This window comes from Hordeum vulgare, chromosome 3H (genome assembly GCF_904849725.1).
Source record: "Hordeum vulgare subsp. vulgare chromosome 3H, MorexV3_pseudomolecules_assembly, whole genome shotgun sequence".
NCBI classification, from domain to species: domain Eukaryota; kingdom Viridiplantae; phylum Streptophyta; class Magnoliopsida; order Poales; family Poaceae; genus Hordeum; species Hordeum vulgare.
Window position 1 is genome coordinate 539102852 of NC_058520.1, and position 20117 is coordinate 539122968.

Here is a 20117-nt window from a genome sequence, read left to right on the forward strand (position 1 = left end):
TCGGTGACATGTCAAACGTTACGGGCCAGCTCACTAAGACTGGATCAGCTAGCACATGCACCTAGCCAGTCAAAGCTAGCTAGCTCGCGGTAGCCAAGGAAAAGTCGAGGCCACCATGCATGCATGAGAGCTGCTGCCGTACTTACCATCTAGTATGGGCTATGGCCACCACATGTTTCACAACCGCCGCCTACTTTTCCAACGTGAAGGCCGGAGAAGCCAAGCGAGAGGAGAAACGAAACCCCAGCTACCGCGACGCTAACGCACGAGCGCCCCGCCAAAGTCAACCATTCCGAATGTCAAACGCAGGAGTAATGACGGGCCCTGCTTCGCAATTTTGATGAAAAGCGAGGGGCTAGCACGCAAGTGCAGCTCCGCTCTGCCCTCTGACCCCAGCCGCGAGCGACCAGTAAACAAATGGCAGCCATGTGATGTGATGTGATGTGATGCATGTGAACACCACCGCCACGACGAATCCCAACGCCTTCTCCTACTATCTTAAATAAATAACGAGTCCGGAGACATTCAGCTGCGCCTCCCTCCCGCTACTAGTCTTCCTCGTTCCAACTTCTTCTTCCAAAACCCACACAGATCGATAGTAGCTCGAATAAACTAGAGCTCCAGCTTGCAGACGCGCGCGCACCGGCCACGGGCCACCAACCAGCTTACTATATATCCCGCTCCGGCGCCCCACACCCATTTCGTCAACCCGCGGCGTGTTTCGTCGGATCGACGTGTTGCTTGCGCGCGGCCGAGCTAGCTAATCAGTTGCCGAGGTCATGGCAGCCATGGCGCCGCCCGCGGAGGTGCCGTCCTACTTCCTCTGCCCGATCTCGCTGCAGCTCATGCGCGACCCGGTCACGCTGCCCACCGGCATCTCCTACGACCGCGCCGCCATCTCGCGCTGGCTCGCCGCGTCTGCTACGCCGGCCGCTTGCAGCACCAGCCAGCGCACCTGCCCCGTCACGCGCCAGCCGCTCGAGCCGGAGCTCCAGCTCACGCCCAACCACACCCTCCGCCGCCTCATCGGCTCCTGGGTCGCGTCCGTCTCCCCAGGCTCCGACGTCGAGGGGGAGGTGGCCGCGCTGAGGCCCGTGCGCCGGGACGAGCTCGCGTCGCTGCTCTCCGACGCCGCCGAGGCCCAGGTCGGCGCGCTCAGGAAGCTGGGGGAGCTGGTGGCCGAGTGCGAGGACACGAGGGCAATGCTGGAGTCCCAGGATGGCGTGTTCGACGCGCTGTCTCGTGTCCTCACCGGCGCCACCGCTTGCTCCACTGCGCGGGAGGAGGCCGTCGGGGTCCTCGCGTCGCTCCGGATCCCGGAGCAGGATCTGGTCCGCGTCGTGTCCAGGCACGGCAACCTGGCGGAGTCCCTCACGGCCGTGCTCCGCTCGTCCAACCTGCAGTCGAGGGCGCAGGCCATGCGGCTCGTGAGGTCGCTGGCCGACGTCTCCGTGCCGGCCTGGGTGATCGGGCTGAACCAGGAGCTCCTCGCCGAGGTGATCCGCGTGGTCCGTGACCGCGTGTCGACGCGCGCCACCAAGGCGGCGCTCCACGCGCTCTCCGCGCTCTGTCCGTACGGCCGGAACCGTGTCAAGATCGTCGGCGCGGGCGCTGTGCCGGCGCTCGTGGAGCTTCTCCTGGACGAGCCCGAGAGGCGGGTCTGCGAGCTCGCGCTGGCCGTGCTGGACCGGCTGTGCACGTGCGCCGAGGGGCGCGCCGAGCTGGTGGCGCACGCGGCGGGCGTGGTCGTGTTGGGCAAGAAGGTACTGCGGGTGTCGGAGGCGGCCAGCGAGCGGGCGGTGCGCGTGCTGAGGTCCGTCGCACGGCACGCGGCGACGCCAGCCGTGCTGCAGGAGATGGCGCAGGCCGGCGTCGTGGGCAAGCTGTGCCTGGCGCTGCGGTCCGAGCTGTGCGGGGTCAAGACCAAGGAGAAGGCGCACGAGGTGCTCAAGCTGCACTCCAGGATCTGGAGAAGCTCACCGTGCTTGTCTCCCAAATTCTTGGCGCTCTACCCTTCGTGACGATCAATGTCTCCCGACGCCCGTCCCGTTCATCAGAATGCTCGGCTGTTGATTCATTTTTTTTTTCCTTGTGTTGTTGTTACCATTTCTTTTAAATTTGCTTGGATCCGGAGGGCACTGGTTCGTGCCTACAAAAGAGAAATACATCACCACCGAGCTTTTTTGGTTGCTCACATATTCTTTTGAGGGGATGATCCCATTTGTTTCATCATAGATAAATAAATGATTTTGCCATGTTTCATACTCACTGGATTTTTTGCTCATGACCATAAGCCTTTTAAAAAGAAAACAGTGTAAACGTTGGCACTTGTATACAAGCAGACCTTACGTCGATGAGCACCTTCAAAAAATTAAGCCGTCAAATTTTAAGATTGAACGAACTTACAACACGAGCCTAGTATCAATGAGAGCCTTGTCTCCATGGAAGAAATGATCATCGGAAAGACTAAAATAAATTCAAAAAAAATACGACATCAACTCTATAATTTGAAGTCGGGTAGATTGACCATATGATTGTCATGGCATCTCCAATGACATCGCTTAAAACTGACACACTATATGTTTGCGGGTTTATCTACGGACAGAGATACGGGAGTCAGCCATCGAACCACATTCCCTCCCCCCCCCCCCATGTCTGATCTCTTCCATTAATTCTAAATGCAATATGAGAAAATTTAAGTTGGGTGTTTCATTGTGCGCGACCACAACCAAAAAGAAAAGGTGTTGTTCATAGTTTTTAGTTTTTTACATGCGCCTGATTACAAAAATTCCAAACAGGTAGATCGTGCAAAAACGACACTTTCGCTCACCGCTAGCTCCTCCCAATCAGTCGCCTTTTTGCCAGGCGACAACGTCCAAACAAGGATGACATGCACAATCATCACCGCATTGGGATTCAACTTCTCCATCCTCATGGTTCAAAATTTTTTCATCATTCGAAATGCCACGGTCGACCTTTCAAAATGAACCTTAAAGTCATCCGCTTGAGAGAACTTGCTGGTTGCCTACAAACAATTGCACTTTGGGCCCCAACAACTTGTTGGATTATAGGAAGCAACACCAAAATCGACCAAATTGTTGTATTTAAAAAAAAACCCGACCAAATTGCTTGCACTTTTTCTTGACAAGAAACAACACGGGCCTCTCTCGCTACTGTGAATGATGTAAGGTGGATAATTGGGTCAGGCCCATTTAGGTAGAACTTTCCTCAGTATATTTTATTTTTAAGTTTTTTCCCATCATAGCTTTCATTTTTTCAGTTTCCATTTCTTATCTTTTTTCCTTATTTTTCTTCTGGCTTACCCATTCTTTTGTTTGTTTAAAATAAATATAGTTGTACGTGAACATTTTTTCATCACTTGTGTACGTGAATGTTTTATAAGGAGGGTAAACAATTTTCAAAATTATATGAACACATTTGTAAGATAACTTAACACTTTCTAATTAGTTTTTTCTTGCCTGAACAATTTTTTAATTGCAATAATATTTCTCTAGATATGTACAGTATCATCTTTGTATGAAAACTTCTAAATGAGTAAGTTTTTGTAGAAGTACACAAACATTTTTTAAATATGTGAACATATTTTCAAGCAACACAAGTTTTTAATATATATGATTACATAGATGCGTTTTGAAAATGCATGAACATGTATATAAACCGCATGAAGATTTTCAGAATACAAATATTTTTTAATTAAGTTAACGTATTCTTATTATGAATTACATTTTTTAATTGCATGAACATTTTCTCAAATTGTACGAAGCACTTTTGTTAAATTATATAAACAATTTTCAGGAGTACATGAATATTTTAGTTTTAAATTTATGCAAACATTTTATATTACACCAATATGTCTACTTTTTTGTTATAATCTACTGTACCTGTTAACAATGTATATAGTTTTTAGTTTTTCTAGTACAGTATATACTGTACCTTTTAGTGACAACTAGTTGATCGCCCGTGCGTTGTCACGGGACACCATAACCTACGAACAAGACAAACGCTCATGCGTAGGTGTGTGTTTCTCTTATATGGTATGTTAATATTTACGATGACATGATATGTTACCGACTTAGCATTTACGTTGTGTCTCTTGCTTTTTGTATGGATTAATAACGCTCATGAATGGTGAGTTGTTTCCCTGAAAATTTATAATTTGTATTAACCAAACAATTCAAACCAATGCTTCATGTATTTTCCAAACCCGAATTTATTGTGATAACTCATCAAAGGGAGTAAGGCAAAAGAACACACAGTTGGGAAGATGAAAAAAAGACCAAGCCATATCAAATTATGATAATGATATAAAAAATTGAACATAATTTGATCAATATATGCTTGCCCACTAAAAATAATTTGAACCGCAAAGAGATATGTTTAAAATAATCTAAGTACATATTAGTAGCTAGATTGTTTATATACAACACAGACTGAAGTTTTTTGACCATGTATTGAAACCGGGAGGTCTTTGATTTCTTTACAGGGTCGTATGTCTTACTCCCATTGGAATCCCTATCAATCACCATGTCCATCTCTCCAAACCTAGGTGCCACATGAAATACAAGAAGATAAAGTATGATGATGATGTCTCTCATGCTTGGCCACTTCTCTCTCTGGTCCTCATCTATGGGCTCGTAATAGCTTCTTTAATTATCATGTGTGCATTTCTTTCGAATAGTTGCCGAGCTCTTGTTGTTTACTACAATAAATAGTTATATGTGAAGGGCACACGTTAATCAAGGAAGACATGGGACACACACAATCGGATTTGTTTCGGGCTTCACATCAACCAATGCCTCGGCAAGGGTGAAAGGACTGGGAAACGTTTAATGTAAACCAAATACAACTTAGAAAGAAAAAAAGCACAAATCATCCTATGAATCTGGCTTTGAATTTGCCTTATTAGCACTATTACTTTGTCATTTCTGTTTATGGAGCTCAAAAAGTTTTAAGACCATGGTTACTCCGCTCCATGGTAAGCTTATGAAGTCATCATCATGCTATATTACTGTTCCCTAAAAGTAAAAAAGGCTAAGCTTATGGTCAAAGTGCACCTAAATTCTGGTGAAAATGAATCATCATAAAAACACGTAGCTACTATAGTGAATTATCATGTTCTCAAAATTCTAAACTATTCACCGGCTCCAATTTGCCATGTTCTAACCTAAACAGTAACCAATTTGATGCTATTCTTATGAGAATAAATATGTGACTTTCCAAGAGGATAGCAACCAGAATTTGTTCTTACCAGAAAGGAAAAAGGAGACCCGACTACCAGAAAGGGCGGATTTTTTCTTCTTCTGCACAAGCTCTCACACCAGATTAGCATAAACCATCATCATTTATCCCAACCTAAAAAAACATATCAACCAAGGCATATAAACCTCAGCGAAGGACAAATGATGGTAGAATGCGGAAAAAAACTACAACTTACCCTTGCCCTGGTTCATCGTCCTTGTCACTGATGTGCTCTGCAAATGTCATTCATTTGATTTTGAGGACACAATAATTAAAACACACGCACAAGTCCCACACAAAAATTTAATTGGGATATCTGAAGAACCAAACTGTAGTGTGTCGAGACATTGTTCTTACCAGAGGAAGACCTCCAGCTGCCCTCTCTAAAAGGTAGCTACAAGGTTTGAAGAACTGCCCATACTTCATCTCCTACTCCGGCAGCATCGTGCAAATGCACCTTGCGCTGATGGAATCCGCCAGTGCATGAGATCAGAGGCTTTGAAGGTAATACCCGCGCCCAGGACACGGCATGCTTCGTTGATAACCGGGAAGAACACCATCTCTGCCATTGTGTTGTTGTCAAGCTTGAGCAACTGCCACCATGCACAAGAATCATGGTGATTAGAAATGGCCATTGGTATTTCTGATATCTAACAACATTTTGCCTTGAACTGAAATATGGTGTGCATGGAGAGTAAGAGACCCATTCACTCCAAATACAGGTATGCATAAATGGGATAATCTATCTGCCGTCAATACTGAAACTTGTTTAGGTTATATCTAGTCCACCAAATAATGAGATTTCACCAAACACAACAGGTTAAATTAGAAAGTTGCCTTACTTATTTGAACATCAACATGTATTATCTACATGTCAACACTAACCTGATAAGAACCTTTTTAAAATGTGCACCGGGAAGCATATGTTGACGTTTTATTTTTTTCTTTCACAAACCCTCAAGAAAAGATGATGTTGCTAAAGTGAAGAAAAAAGGAACGTAGGTAAAAACACTGGAAAGTGAAACCAAACCTCGGGATCCGGTGTGGCTCCGGAAATTCTCCTCGACTCCTCGACATAGTTCATGATTTCAAGATCAGGTCTCGCCTTCCTCTTACCCTCATACCTGTAAAACCCCTTTTGGACAGTAAAGCCAGTACAGTTTCCGACCATTATTGGTATCTTCTTGATCTTCTTCCCTACATCCAGCAAAGTGACAACTGCTTGTAGAGAGGCACGAGGGGTGTGGACTATCTCAAGAAGAGGCATAATGTGGGCTGGACTGTCAAAAAAGGGAGTGTATTAGGAAATAGTTCAGGAATCACAACTAAGGAATTTATTCTGAATTTGATTAGCATTACCTTACGCGAAGAAGTGTGTACCAACAATGCGTTATTGGGAATTTGTCTTCTCTCCAATTAGGTTAAGATCAATTGTGGAAGTATTAGTGGCAAGAATACAATGGGAAGGACTGTGTTGCTCCAATTCAGCAAAAATCTGCTGCTTCAACTTCACATTCTCGACAACTTCCTGAACAAGCAGCATAAGGATAACCGGGTTAACTAAAATAGTGGAAGCGATATATTCCAGTAGGGCTCTCTCCTGCTATTCTTTGCTGATGCAACAGATGAAAGGTGATTATATATAGAACTCGCCTCGATTGCTAAGTCTACACTCCTAAATTTATCATAATCGAGGACACCTGTAAGAAGTGAGAGTGTCTTCTCATATTTCTCATTGGTCATTTTTCCTTTCCTCACATGACTCTGCAGGTTATCTGATCCAAGTGTTATAGTTAGGCACCCCTTCAATTTTCATGTTAGTATGGACATCAAGATGAAAGAATATTCAGATAAGAAGTGATGAGGTAATGTTAAGCCATCATCTACCTTTGATCCTGTCGATTCCTGTGTTTAGGAATTTCTCATCGACTTCTTTGAGTATAACAAGATAATGGCTCAGTATCAGCGCGGTTGCGATTCCAGAACCCATAAGTCCACCACCAACAATGGCAACTTTAGATACCTTCCTTGGCATCAAACCCAAGTCTGTGATCCCAGGAACCTGCTACAATTGATATAAGATTGGCATTCTAAATTATAATGTAGTTACACTAACCTCATAAGAACCTTTTTAAAATGTGTACATAGCAAGCATATAGTCAGGTTTGATTTTCATCGTTAGCATCGAAAAATGAATCTGCATAACCATGTGTTAGATGAAAATACAGGGCCCGAAAACCTCGACGCAGGCAGCGGCGGTGTGTTCCGTGAGGCTGAATTTCTCGACGGACGCGAAGGCGCCGAGGAGGAGGGGGTTGTTGGCGCCGAGGTCGGGCTTATCCGGCACGTACTCCACCTCCACCTGCAATAAATCGTGGCATTAGGCGCAACTCGAGCAGATTACAGGACGATGGAATCGGAGCTGGCCTGGGGGTGGGGGTCGGGTTCGGGGCGGGCGCTCTCCTCGGAACCCTCGTCGGCCCCTGCATTGGCGCCCGCGACCCTGCTCTTCCTGTCCCTAGGACAGCGTCGGCGGCGGGGGTGGCCGTGCCTGGTGTCCCGCACGCCTGGTGTCCCGCGGCTTCAGGCTCACCGCGTCCGCCGCGGCAGCGACAGCAGTGGGGTGGCGGTGGCATTATCGAGCGAGCAAGGCAACCCCCTCCTCCTCGGTGCCTTGGTTGTGCTCCTTCCTCCCTCTGGCGGCGATGATTTTTGGCAGGAGAGAGACAAGATCGGGAACGAGGGGTGGGGAGAGGTGGGGGTGGCACGGTTTATGTGGTGGCAGTTTTTTTCTAGCGACAAGGGGTGGGAAACGTGGACTCGTTCTCTCGTGCGGCAGGATCTAGTGATTCTTTTTTACTACGTGCGATGACGAGAGGTCGAACCATCACGACAAATGGCATATTCCCCTTTAATAGTAGAGAGATAATAAGGATGCACAAATATGACAGCAATTGATCCCTAAATATAGTGTTGGATATTGACCACATTCATTCAAAGCTTATAACATCAAGGACGAGCACAGCTGCGGCTAAAATGAAGTTAATAGAGAATATACTTCAATTATGAAAGTTTTTCGAGCTACAGAGATATACAAGCTGGAAAATGAGAACAACTACTATTTCCTACTCAACCAAGTGACATCAGTGAAAAAAACAAAGGGTTTTCATGCCTCGCATTTCCCGCAAAAGAAAAACTTCCTAAGTATAAAACTGCATTTAGTCAATAACAGTATATGAAATTATGGAACTAATATCTGTTACGAACATGGATTTTCAAACTAAAAAACACAAGCACTTGTCCATTATAAACCATTTACCTTACTGAAATGTCAAACAGACAAGAATGATACAAAGACATATGAAGTACAGTAGTTACCACATGGTGGAGGGGCCAAGAGGCCTGCGTTATTCTCATCAATAGGAAGAGCAAGCTTGAATTGAATCAGCGTGTGCCGTGTGGCCATCAACCTATGACCACTATACTTCCATCATATCCCCAACTATATGACATGCCCAACTCACAATAGGCATCTATTCTTTTCAGGAAAAGGCAGGGTACATATCTGGTATGTTATCCAAATATACTTAACTCAGTTTTTTAAAACATATGAATTAAAAATAAAATTCATACTCTTGCCCTGCATGATAGGTTTCCTTGCTGTACAGAGACATATGTGGGGCACATACATTTTTAGAGAAAATTGAATATATTAGTCAAGTGGCAATGTATATGAAGAACCAAAAATTGGGGCATACAATTAAGAGAAAGAGACATATGTATCAAAGAAAGTAGTATGTATATATTAAAATAGGTCAAACCATCAAGACATAGCTCACTAACATCTATCGTGGCCATGCTATTCTAGAATTAACAAAAATTACCTTCCATGCTTCTTCCTTTGTCCAACTGATTGCCTCCCTATTGAGCACCATTGTGATCTGAATTTGGACGTATATATAGTCCTACTAACTTGATCTTAATAGACAAGCAAAACTCATGAAAACTTCAGGAGAAAAGCATACATACATGGAATGAGGGGCAAGGGCTCTTCAGCTAGACACATGTTGATGGTACTATCTACTATGTAGTGCTAGCTCCATCAATACACATAGTACTTCCTATCATGGTTGCAAAAAAAATGACACACAATGTTACCTCTGAATATGATGGATTTATACAATATCCATTGTTTGACTACATATATATTCAGTTAGAGGCATCAAATCAAGTCTTCCTTTTTGTGGGGGGGAAATCAAATCTATACAATATCCATTGTTTGACTACATATATATTCAGTTAGAGGCATCAAATCAAGTCTTCCTTTTTTGTGTGGGGAAAAATCAAATCTTCCTTAAATCATTTAAACTGAACACAACAAGTACTGTTCGGCTCTATTTGCCACCGCTCAGGCAAGAAACATGACACGCTGGCTTCAGATTGCTTGCAAAATCCGATTAAATCAATCACCTGTAAAAATACAGCATGCTAGCTTCAAATCGCTTGTCAAAACATGCCAGTGTATTTCAGGGTAGCACGTATCAATGATGGCAAATTGCAGACTAAGCTTAGGAGAGCAAATTCAGACAAACAGGACATCCTCTCTCAACACCTGTATGCATATATTCTCGTGGTCGAGGTGAGTGATAAATTGTGAGCGTACACCTACATATGACTAATGAATCAAAATCACACATACATAAGCAATGCTTTAATTCAAGGCCAAGGTGGGACCCCCCGGACAGAGTCACACGTAGGGAGGCAGAGCCGGACCTGGCTACGAGCGATGAGGGATATGGGATGCTAGCTGGTGACTGAGAAGCCAGTGGTGGAGCTGCTGCACAACTTTCGAGTGCCGACGAGAGGCATGAATTGGCCCCGCGGGGCACATGGCAGCGAATCGCGAACTTGACCTATGAGGTGCCTGGGGTTGGGATCTAAGAGGAGCGGAGGCCAGAGGGGAGGTTAGTCACCATCGTCAAATGAGCGGGCTGGGACTGGGTGGCCTTGGCCGACGCATCCGGCCGTGAGGGCGGGTGAAAAGACCTCGATGACGCATAGAGGGGGGTGAATAGCCTATTTAAAAACTTCTTCGGATTTGGCTTAAACCTAATGAGGAAATAAACTAAGAGGATACTTGTCAAGCACAAATCCTAAATGCACTAGGCACTGCAACGTGTATCAACAACACGATCTACCAAGATGGACACAATACAGTTACTAACAAGCACAAGTAAGTTACACAAACTTACTTGAGCTATATCACACGACAAGTAGGTGAACCACACAAGATACTAGATCACACTATAGCACACGATACATCAAAAGCTGCAAGTGTGAACGTGTGGATATAGAAGGTATGCTTGAATGATTAATCTTGTACAAGAAATAGCCAACACAATATAATGAGAACAAACAATATGCAATGTATGTATGCTCAAGTAACACAAGTAAACCACAAGTAAGGAGTTAGGGTTAAGGATAACCAAGGTCACTGAGACAAAGATGTATCCCGATGTTCACTTCCTTGGAGGGAAGCTAGTCACCGTTAGAGAGGTGGATGTTACCACGAAGGCACACCAACACCACGAAGGCTCGCCCTATTCTCCCTTTGAGATGACACCACGAAGGCGTTTCTCAACCACTAGTGGTAAGCCTTTGAGGTGGCTTCCAAACCCTCACAAACTTTTCCGGGGGAAATCACACGTATTGATTCCTCTCCGAAGAACTCCTACCGCCTAGGAGTCTCCAACCTCGAAGAGTAACAAGATCACGGGGAATGCTCAAAACTTGCTCAAATCTCAAATAGCTTGGGTTGAGAGGAGGAGAGGGAGACGATCTATCTTTTGATTGGAACAACTCTCAAAGGGGCTCACAAATGCTCTTGGGATCTAAGATTTGGTGTGAGCAAATGTGTGTGAGGTAGAAATGTGTTCTTATGAGGATAAGGCTGTGTTAGGCACCCTCTCACGAAGTGGGAGGGGGGTATTTATAGTGAGGAGAGAAAAACAGCTGTTGGGGACACTTTAAGTCACACACGGGTCGGACATCCGGCAGTTCACGGATGTCCGAGCGTCCACAAGGGGTCGGACGTCCGAGGGCTGTAAATATATCTGGAACCACTGTGGAGTTGAACAGGGACCGGACGTCCGAAGAAGGCCGGAAGTCCGAGTTATTCGACTCAAACTTCTCTGGTGCAAGATTCTGGATTTCCGAAAGGGGACGGACGTCCGGCCCTCGGACATCCGGAGGAGCCGGAAGTCCGAGTTATATGGCTCAAGTTTCTCTGGTGCAAAGCTCCGGATTTCCGAAGCTGGTCGGACGTCCGGCCCTCGGACGTCCGGAGGGAGCCGAAAGTCCGAGTTATATGGCTCAAGTTTCTCTCGTGCATAGTTCCAAATTTCTGAAGCTGCTTGGACGTCCGGGCCTCGGACGTCCGGAGGGAGCCGGAAGTCCGAGTTATATGGATCAAGTTTCTCTGGTGCATAGTTCCGGATTTCCGAAGCTAGTCGGACGTCCGGAGGGAGCCGGAAGTCTGAGTTATTGGTCATGTTTTCTGATAACAGCAGAGCAGTGGAGATGCGGTATGAGCACAACAGTGGATATCTAGTTTGAGCAAGTTCATCACAAAACCTGTGATCCCCTCTTAATAGTGCGGGATCCCTAAAGACTCAAGAATTATAAAAGGGGTACCGATGATCCATACTTGAGTATATACTTTTATTCGCTGATCATCACCCTGCACCACTAACGTCAAAGGAACTGATACCTTTGAGTTAGCCCTTTCACTTGAGCTTGATGTTGTTGTTCCTTCTTGGCTCAAGTTGAAAGCAGGACATGATGAAGTCTTCAAGCAGCTCTCCCATACACAATGTGGAAAGCCTAGCTTATGTATTCATCTTCATTTGTCCACCATGTGAACATCCACAAGAATCAAGCATGTAGTGCTCAGGAATGCTTATCTTGATCTTGTCCTTGTTAGCACATGAGCTTGTCCTTATCAACACATGATCATTAACAATAGTTTCAATGATATATTCGTGCTGATCCACTTGAACTTGCACACCACAATCTTGATGACGATCACCACTTGACGTCATCCTTCATGGGTTGTATGAGATCTTCCTTTTGACGCAAGCCCATGGAAGCACACCTAACCCCCACATAGGACTCTCACAAAGACCATGGGTTAGTACACAAACACGTAATGGACAATGCTTACCATACCATGGGATCACTTGATCCCTCTCGGTACATCTTATATGCTTTGTGTGTTGATCATCTTGATTTACTCTTTGTCTGAGATCTTGATCAACCTAGTGTTTCTATGACCATTCTTTGGATAATACCTTGAATACCATCTTGGTCATCATATAAACTCCTTGAACCCAACAGATGGACTTCAAGAAGTGCCTATGGACAAATCCTATAAATATAACTTAAGGCAACCATTAGTCCATAGGAATTGTCATCAATTACCAAAACCACATATGGAGATATATGCTCTAACAATCTCCCCCATTTTGGTAATTGAAGACAACCACTTCAAGAGAGTTTATATAAGGAAATAAGCATAACCAAGCGCACACATATAAGGTAATAATGCATGTGTGCAAGATTTAAATGCTTACGCAATAAAAGCAAAACCATCTAAACATATCCAAAGTAAACTCTCTAAACTTCTCCCCCATTGGCATTGATTGCCAAAATGGACGAAAAGTTTAGAAAGCCAATATAGTAGGTGGTCCTCCACAAAGTGTGTACTTATCAGCAAATGAGTGCAGAGAAATACACAAATACAATGATAAGTAGTTGGAGGGAAACAAACTATATTGAGGACCCAAAGATTGCAAATAAAAGGATCGTATGCCACAAAGACATACAAAAATAGAGGCAATCAATCAAAAGATTGCAGATGGAACAAACAATCATATGGTCCTTCGAACCACATGACTAAAAGATATTATCATAAAGGCAACAGAGTGTTTTATCAAAAACTAGAGAAGCTCCCCATGATTTGTGCACTAATACGAGATTTTTGTATTTGATACAGGTGCACAAAATAGGATCGTTGCTCCCCCTAAATTAAAAAAAACACAACGAGTGTAAGAAAATAGATGAGACAATAAGCATATCAATTGCACAAAACAAATGGTTGAGCAACATGTAAAAGAAGCAACTTAAGAATAGGCTCAACCAAAGTAATGTGTGTGAGTCATGGCAAAACACTTGAGAAGTGTTGGAATTATGCCCTAGAGGCAATAATAAATATAGTTATTATTACAATTCATGTATCAAGAATTATGCCCTAGGATGTAGCTTTAGTAGTAATAGCATGAGTAGCATGACAACCCCGATGGCGACACGTTGATGGAGATCATGGTGTGGCGCCGGTGACAAGAAGATCGTGCCGGTGCTTTGGTGATGGAGATCAAGGAGCACATGATGATGGCCATATCATGTCACTTATGAATTGCATGTGATGTTAATCCTTTTATGCACCTTATTTTGCTTAGAACGATGGTAGCATTATGAGGTGATCTCTCACTAAAATTTCAAGATGAAATTGTGTTCTCCCCGACTGTGCACCGTTGCTACAGTTCGTGGTTTCGAGACACCACGTGATGATCGGGTGTGATAGACTCAACGTTCACATACAACGGGTGCAAAACAGTTGCACACGCGGAACACTCGGGTTAAGCTTGACGAGCCTAGCATGTGCAGACATGGCCTCGGAACACATGAGACCGAAAGGTCGATCATGAATCATATAGTTGATATGATTAGCATAGGGATGCTTACCACTGAAACTATACTCAACTCACGTGATGATCGGACTTGAGCTAGTGTAAGTGGGTCATGAACCACTCAAATGACTAGAGAGATGTATTTTTGAGTGGGAGTTTAGCAAATAATTTGATTAAGTTAAACTCTAATTATCTTGAACATAGTCTAAGTCCACTTTGAATATATTTGTGTTGTAGATCATGGCTCACGCGACAGTCACCCTGAATTTTAATACGTTCCTAGAGAAAGCTAAGTTGAAAGATGATGGAAGCAACTTTGTAGACTGGGCCCGTAATCTTAAGTTGATCCTACAAGCTGGGAAGAAGGATTATGTCCTTAATGCTGCGCTAGGAGATGAACCACCCGCTACGGCTGACCAATATGTTAAGAACGCTTGGTTAACACGTAAGGAGGACTACTCAGTAGTTCAATGTGCAATCTTGTATGGCTTAGAGCTGGGACTTCAACGTCGCTTTGAGCGTCATGGAGCATATGAGATGTTCCAGGAGTTGAAGTTTATCTTTCGGAAGAACGCCCTGATCGAGAGGTATGAGACCTCCAATAAATTCTATGCTTGCAAGATGGAGGAGGATTCGTCTGTCAGTGAACATGTGCTCAAAATGTCTGGGTACTCAAACCGTCTAGCTGAGCTGGGGATTGAACTCCCTCAAGAGGCTATCACTGACAGAATTCTTCAATCACTGCCGCCAAGCTATAAGGGCTTTGTGTTGAACTACAACATGCAAGGGATGAACAAGTCACCCGGCGAGTTGTTTGCGATGCTGAAAGTCGCAGAGTCTGAACTCCGTAAAGAGCATCAAGTGTTGATGGTGAATAAGACCACTAGTTTCAAGAGAAACGGCAAAGGGAAGAAGGGTAATTCAAAGAAGAGCGGCAAGCCTGTTGCCAATCCGACGAAGAAACCCAAAGCTGGACCTAAGCCTGAAATAGAGTGCTACTATTGCAAGGGTATGGGTCACTGGAAGCGCAACTGCCCCAAGTATCTGGCTGATAAGAAGGCGGCCAAAGAAAAATCAGGTATATTTGATATACATGTTATTGATGTGTACTTAACCGGCTCTCGTAGTAGTTCCTGGGTATTCGATACCGGGTATGTTGCTCATATTTGCAACTCGAAACACGAACTGCGGAATAGGCGAAGGCTGGCGAAAGATGAAGTGACGATGCGCGTAGGAAATGGTTCCAAGGTTGATGCAATCGCCGTCGGCACAGTTTCACTTCAGTTACCATCAGGATTAGTTATGAACTTGAATAATTGTTATTTAGTGCGTGTGTTGAGCATGAACATTATATCTGGATCTTGTTTATTGCGAGACGGTTACTCTTTTAAGTCAGAGAATAATGGTTGTTCTATTTCTATGAGTAACATCTTTTATGGTCATGCACCCAATGTGAGAGGATTGTTCATATTGAATCTTGATAGTGATAATACACATATACATAACATTGATACCAAAAGAGTTAGAGTTAACAATGATAGCGCCATGTTTTTGTGGCACTACCGCTTAGGTCATATTGGTGTAAAGCGCATGAAGAAACTCCATACCGATGGACTTTTGGAGTCAGTTGACTTTGATTCACTTGACACGTGCGAACCATGCCTCATGGGCAAGATGACTAAAACTCCGTTCTCCGGAACAATGGAGCGTGCCAATGACTTGTTGGAAATCATACATACCGATGTGTGCGGTCTGATGAGCGTGGAGGCACGCGGCGGATATCGTTATTTTCTCACCTTCACTGACGATTTGAGTAGATTTGGTTATGTCTACTTAATGAAGCACAAGTCTGAAACATTTGAAAAGTTCAAGCAATTTCAGAGTGAAGTTGAAAATCATCGTAACAAGAAGATCAAGTTCCTACGGTCTGATCGTGGGGGTGAATATCTGAGTTTCGAGTTTGGTGCTCACTTAAGACAATGTGGAATTGTTTCACAGTTGACACCGCCCGGAACACCACAGCGTAATGGTGTGTCCGAACGTCGTAATCGTACTCTATTAGAGATGGTGCGATCTATGATGTCTCTTACCGATTTGCCGTTATCGTTTTGGGGTTATGCATTAGATGCAGCTGCATTCACTTTAAATAGGGAACCATCAAAATCCGTTGAGACGACACCATACGAACTGTGGTATGGCAAAAGGCCAAAGTTGTCGTTTCTTAAAGTTTGGGGATGTGATGCTTATGTCAAAAAACTTCTGCCTGAAAAGCTGGAACCCAAAAAGGAAAAGTGCATCTTCATAGGTTACCCAAAAGAGACAGTTGGGTACACATTATATCTCAAATCCAAGGGCAAAGTGTTTGTTGCTAAAAACGGAGCTTTTCTCAAGAAGGAGTTTCTCTCGAGAGAATTGAGTGGGAGGAAGATAGAACTTGATGAGGTTGTCGAACCTCTCATCCCTCTGGATGGTGGTGCAGGGCAAGGGGAAACCCCTGTCGTTGCGACGCCGGTTGAGGAGGAAGTTAATGACGATGATCATGAAACTCCGGTTCAAGTTCCTATCGAACCGCGCAGGTCGACGAGACCACGTGCTGCTCCAGAGTGGTACCGTAATCCCGTTTTGTCAATCATGTTGTTAGACAACAATGAACCTGCAAATTATGAAGAAGCAATGTTGGGCCCAGATTCCAACAAATGGCTGGAGGCCATGAAGTCCGAGATAGGATCCATGTATGAAAACAAGGTGTGGACTTTGGAAGTACTACCTGAGGGCCGCAAGGCTATTCAGAACAAATGGATCTTTAAGAAGAAGACGGACGCTGACGGCAATGTGGCCGTTTATAAAGCTCGACTTGTGGCAAAGGGTTTTTCACAAGTTCAAGGAGTTGACTACGATGAGACATTCTCACCCGTAGCGATGCTTAAGTCCGTCAGAATCATGTTAGCAATAGCTGCATTTTTCGATTATGAAATCTGGCACATGGATGTCAAAACGGCGTTCCTTAACGGTTTCCTTAAGGAAGAGTTGTATATGATGCAACCCGAAGGTTTTGTCGATCTTAAAAATGCTAACAAGGTATGCAAGCTCCAGCGATCAATTTATGGACTGGTGCAAGCATCTCGAAGTTGGAATAAACGCTTTGATGAGGTGATCAAAGCATTTGGGTTTATACAAGTGGTTGGAGAATCTTGTATTTACAAGAAAGTGAGTGGGAGCTCTGTGGCGTTTCTAATATTATATGTGGATGACATATTACTGATTGGAAACAACATAGAATTTTTGGAGAGCATAAAGGATTACTTGAATAAAAGTTTCTCTATGAAGGACCTAGGAGAAGCTGCTTACATTCTAGGCATTAAGATCTACAGGGATAGATCGAAACGCCTCATAGGACTTTCACAAAGCAGATACCTTGATAAAGTTTTGAAGAGGTTCAAAATGGATCAGTCCAAGAAAGGGTTCTTGCCAGTTTTACAAGGTACGAGATTGAGTAAGACTCAGTGCCCAGCAACTGATAAAGATAGAGAGCATATGAGCACCGTCCCCTATGCTTCAGCCATAGGATCTATCATGTATGCAATGCTGTGCACTAGACCGGATGTTAACCTGGCCATAAGTATGGCAGGCAGGTTCCAGAGTAATCCAGGAGTGGATCACTCGACGGCGGTCAAGAATATCCTGAAGTACCTGAAAAGGACTAAGGAGATGTTTCTCGTGTATGGAGGTGACGAAGAGCTCGCCGTAAAGGGTTACGTCGATGCAAGCTTTGACACATATCCGGACGACTCTAAGTCGCAGACCGGATACGTATTTATTCTTAATGGGGGTGCGGTAAGCTGGTGCCAAGCGCACTGAATCCAATAACCTTGTTGTGTGACAACACGGGTGCCATTGCCTTAGCAAAGGAACCACGGTTTCATAAGAAGACCAGACACATCAAACGACGCTTCAACCTCATCCACTAGTACATCGAAGGGGAGGACGTAAATATATGCAAAGTGCACACGGATCTGAATGTAGCAGACCCGCTGACTAAACCTCTTCCACGGGCAAAGCATGATCAACACCAGAACTATATGGGTGTTAGATTTGTTACAATGTAATTCGCATTGTGATGTGAGGGCTAGATTATTGACTCTAGTGCAAGTGGGAGACTGTTGGAATTATGCTCTAGAGGCAATAATAAATATAGTTATTATTATAATTCTTGTATCAAGATAATCGTTTATTATCCATGCTATAATTGTATTGAATGAAGACTTATATACATGTGTGGATACATAGACAAAACACTGTCCCTAGCAAGCCTCTAGTCGGCTGGCCAGTTGATCAAAGATAGTCAGGGTCTTGTGACTATGTACAAGGTGTTGTTGCTTGATAACTGGATCACGTCATTAGGAGAATCACGTGATGGACTAGACCCAAACTAATAGACGTAGCATGTAGATCGTGTCATTTTGTTGCTACTGTTTTCTGCGTGTCAAGTATTTGTTCCTATGACCATGAGATCATATAACTCACCGACACCGGCGGAATGCTTTATGTGTATCAAACGTCGCAACGTAACTGGGTGACTATAAAGATGCTCTACAGGTATCTCCGAAGGTGTTTGTTGAGTTAGTATGGATCGAGACTGGGATTTGTCACTCCGTATGACGGAGGGGTATCTTGGGGCCCACTCGGTAATACATCACACACAAGCCTTGCAAGCAATGTAACTTAGTGTAAGTTGCGGGATCTTGTATTTCGGAACGAGTAAAGAGACTTGCCGGTAAACGAGATTGAAATAGGTATGCAGATACTGACGATCGAATCTCGGGCAAGTAACATACCGAAGGACAAAGGGAATGACATACGGGATTATATGAATCCCTGGCACTGAGGTTCAAACGATAAGATCTTCGTAGAATATGTGGGATCCAATATGGGCATCTAGGTCCCGCTATTGGATATTGATCGAGGAGTCACTCGGGTCATGTCTACATAGTTCTCGAACCCGCAGGGTCTGCACACTTAAGGTTCGACGTTGTTTTATGCATATTTGAGTTATATGGTTGGTTACCGAATGTTGTTCGGAGTCCCGGATGAGATCACGGATGTCACGAGGGTTTCCGGAATGGTCCGGAAACGAAGATTGATATATAGGATGACCTCATTTGATTACCGGAAGGTTTTCGGAGTTACCGGGAATGTACCGGGAATGACGAATGGGTTCCGGGTGTTCACCGGGGGAGGGGGGGCAGCCCACCCCGGGGAAGCCCATAGGCCTTGGGGTGGCGCACCAGCCCTTGGTGGGCTGGTGGGACAGCCCAAGAAGGCCCTATGCGCCATAGATAGAAAATCAAAGAGAAAAGAAAAAAAAGGAGGTGGGAAAGAAGAGAAGGACTCCACCTTCCAATCCTAGTTGGACTAGGATTGGAGGAGGACTCCTCCTCCCTTGGTGGCGCAGCCCTTGGGGCTCCTTGAGCCTCAAGGCAAGCCTCCCCTCCCCTCCTCCTATATATATGGAGCTATTAGGGCTGATTTGAGACGACTTTTGCCACGGTAGCCCGACCACATACCTCCACGGTTTTACCTCTAGATCGCGTTTCTGCGGAGCTCGGGCGGAACCCTGCTGAGATTAGATCACCACCAACCTCCGGGGCGCCGTCACGCTGCCGGAGAACTCATCTACCTCTCTGTCTCTCTTGCTGGATCAAGAAGGCCGAGATCATCGTCGAGTTGTACGTGTGCTGAACGCGGAGGTGCCATCCGTTCGGCACTAGATCGTGGGACGGATCGCGGGACGGTTCGTGGCACGGTTCGCGGGGCGGATCGAGGGACGTGAGGACGTTCCACTACATCAACCGCATTTCTTAACGCTTCTGCTGCGCGATCTACAAGGGTACGTAGATCGGAAATCCCCTCTCATAGATGGACATCACCATGATAGGTCTTCGTGCGCGTAGGAAATTTTTTGTTTCCTATGCGACGTTCCCCAACAGTGGCATCATGAGCTAGGTTCATGCGTAGATGTCTTCTCGAGTAGAACACAAAAGTTTTTGTGGGCAGTGATGTGCGTTTTGCTGCCTTCCTTAGTCTTTTCTTGATCCTGCGGTATTGTTGGAT

The 20117-nt window shown here is 44.8% G+C and overlaps 1 protein-coding gene and 1 pseudogene across 1 annotated transcript; one reads left to right on the plus strand and one right to left on the minus strand.

The window, feature by feature from the left end:
- The first annotated feature begins 323 nt into the window (after window positions 1–323).
- On the plus strand, window positions 324–2268 carry LOC123440481 (E3 ubiquitin-protein ligase PUB23-like). The gene has a single exon (XM_045117045.1). It carries the CDS (start codon window positions 780–782, stop codon window positions 2019–2021), a length of 1242 nt encoding a protein of 413 aa, XP_044972980.1. The 5' UTR covers window positions 324–779; the 3' UTR covers window positions 2022–2268.
- A 3931-nt stretch (window positions 2269–6199) lies between these two features.
- On the minus strand, window positions 6200–7895 carry LOC123441994 (annotated as a pseudogene).
- Between the last annotated feature and the right edge of the window lie 12222 nt (window positions 7896–20117).

Coding starts and splice junctions, on each gene's coding strand:
- LOC123440481 (XM_045117045.1), top strand. CDS start 780: ATGGCAGCCATGGCGCCGCCCGCGGAGGTGCCGTCCTACTTCCTCTGC.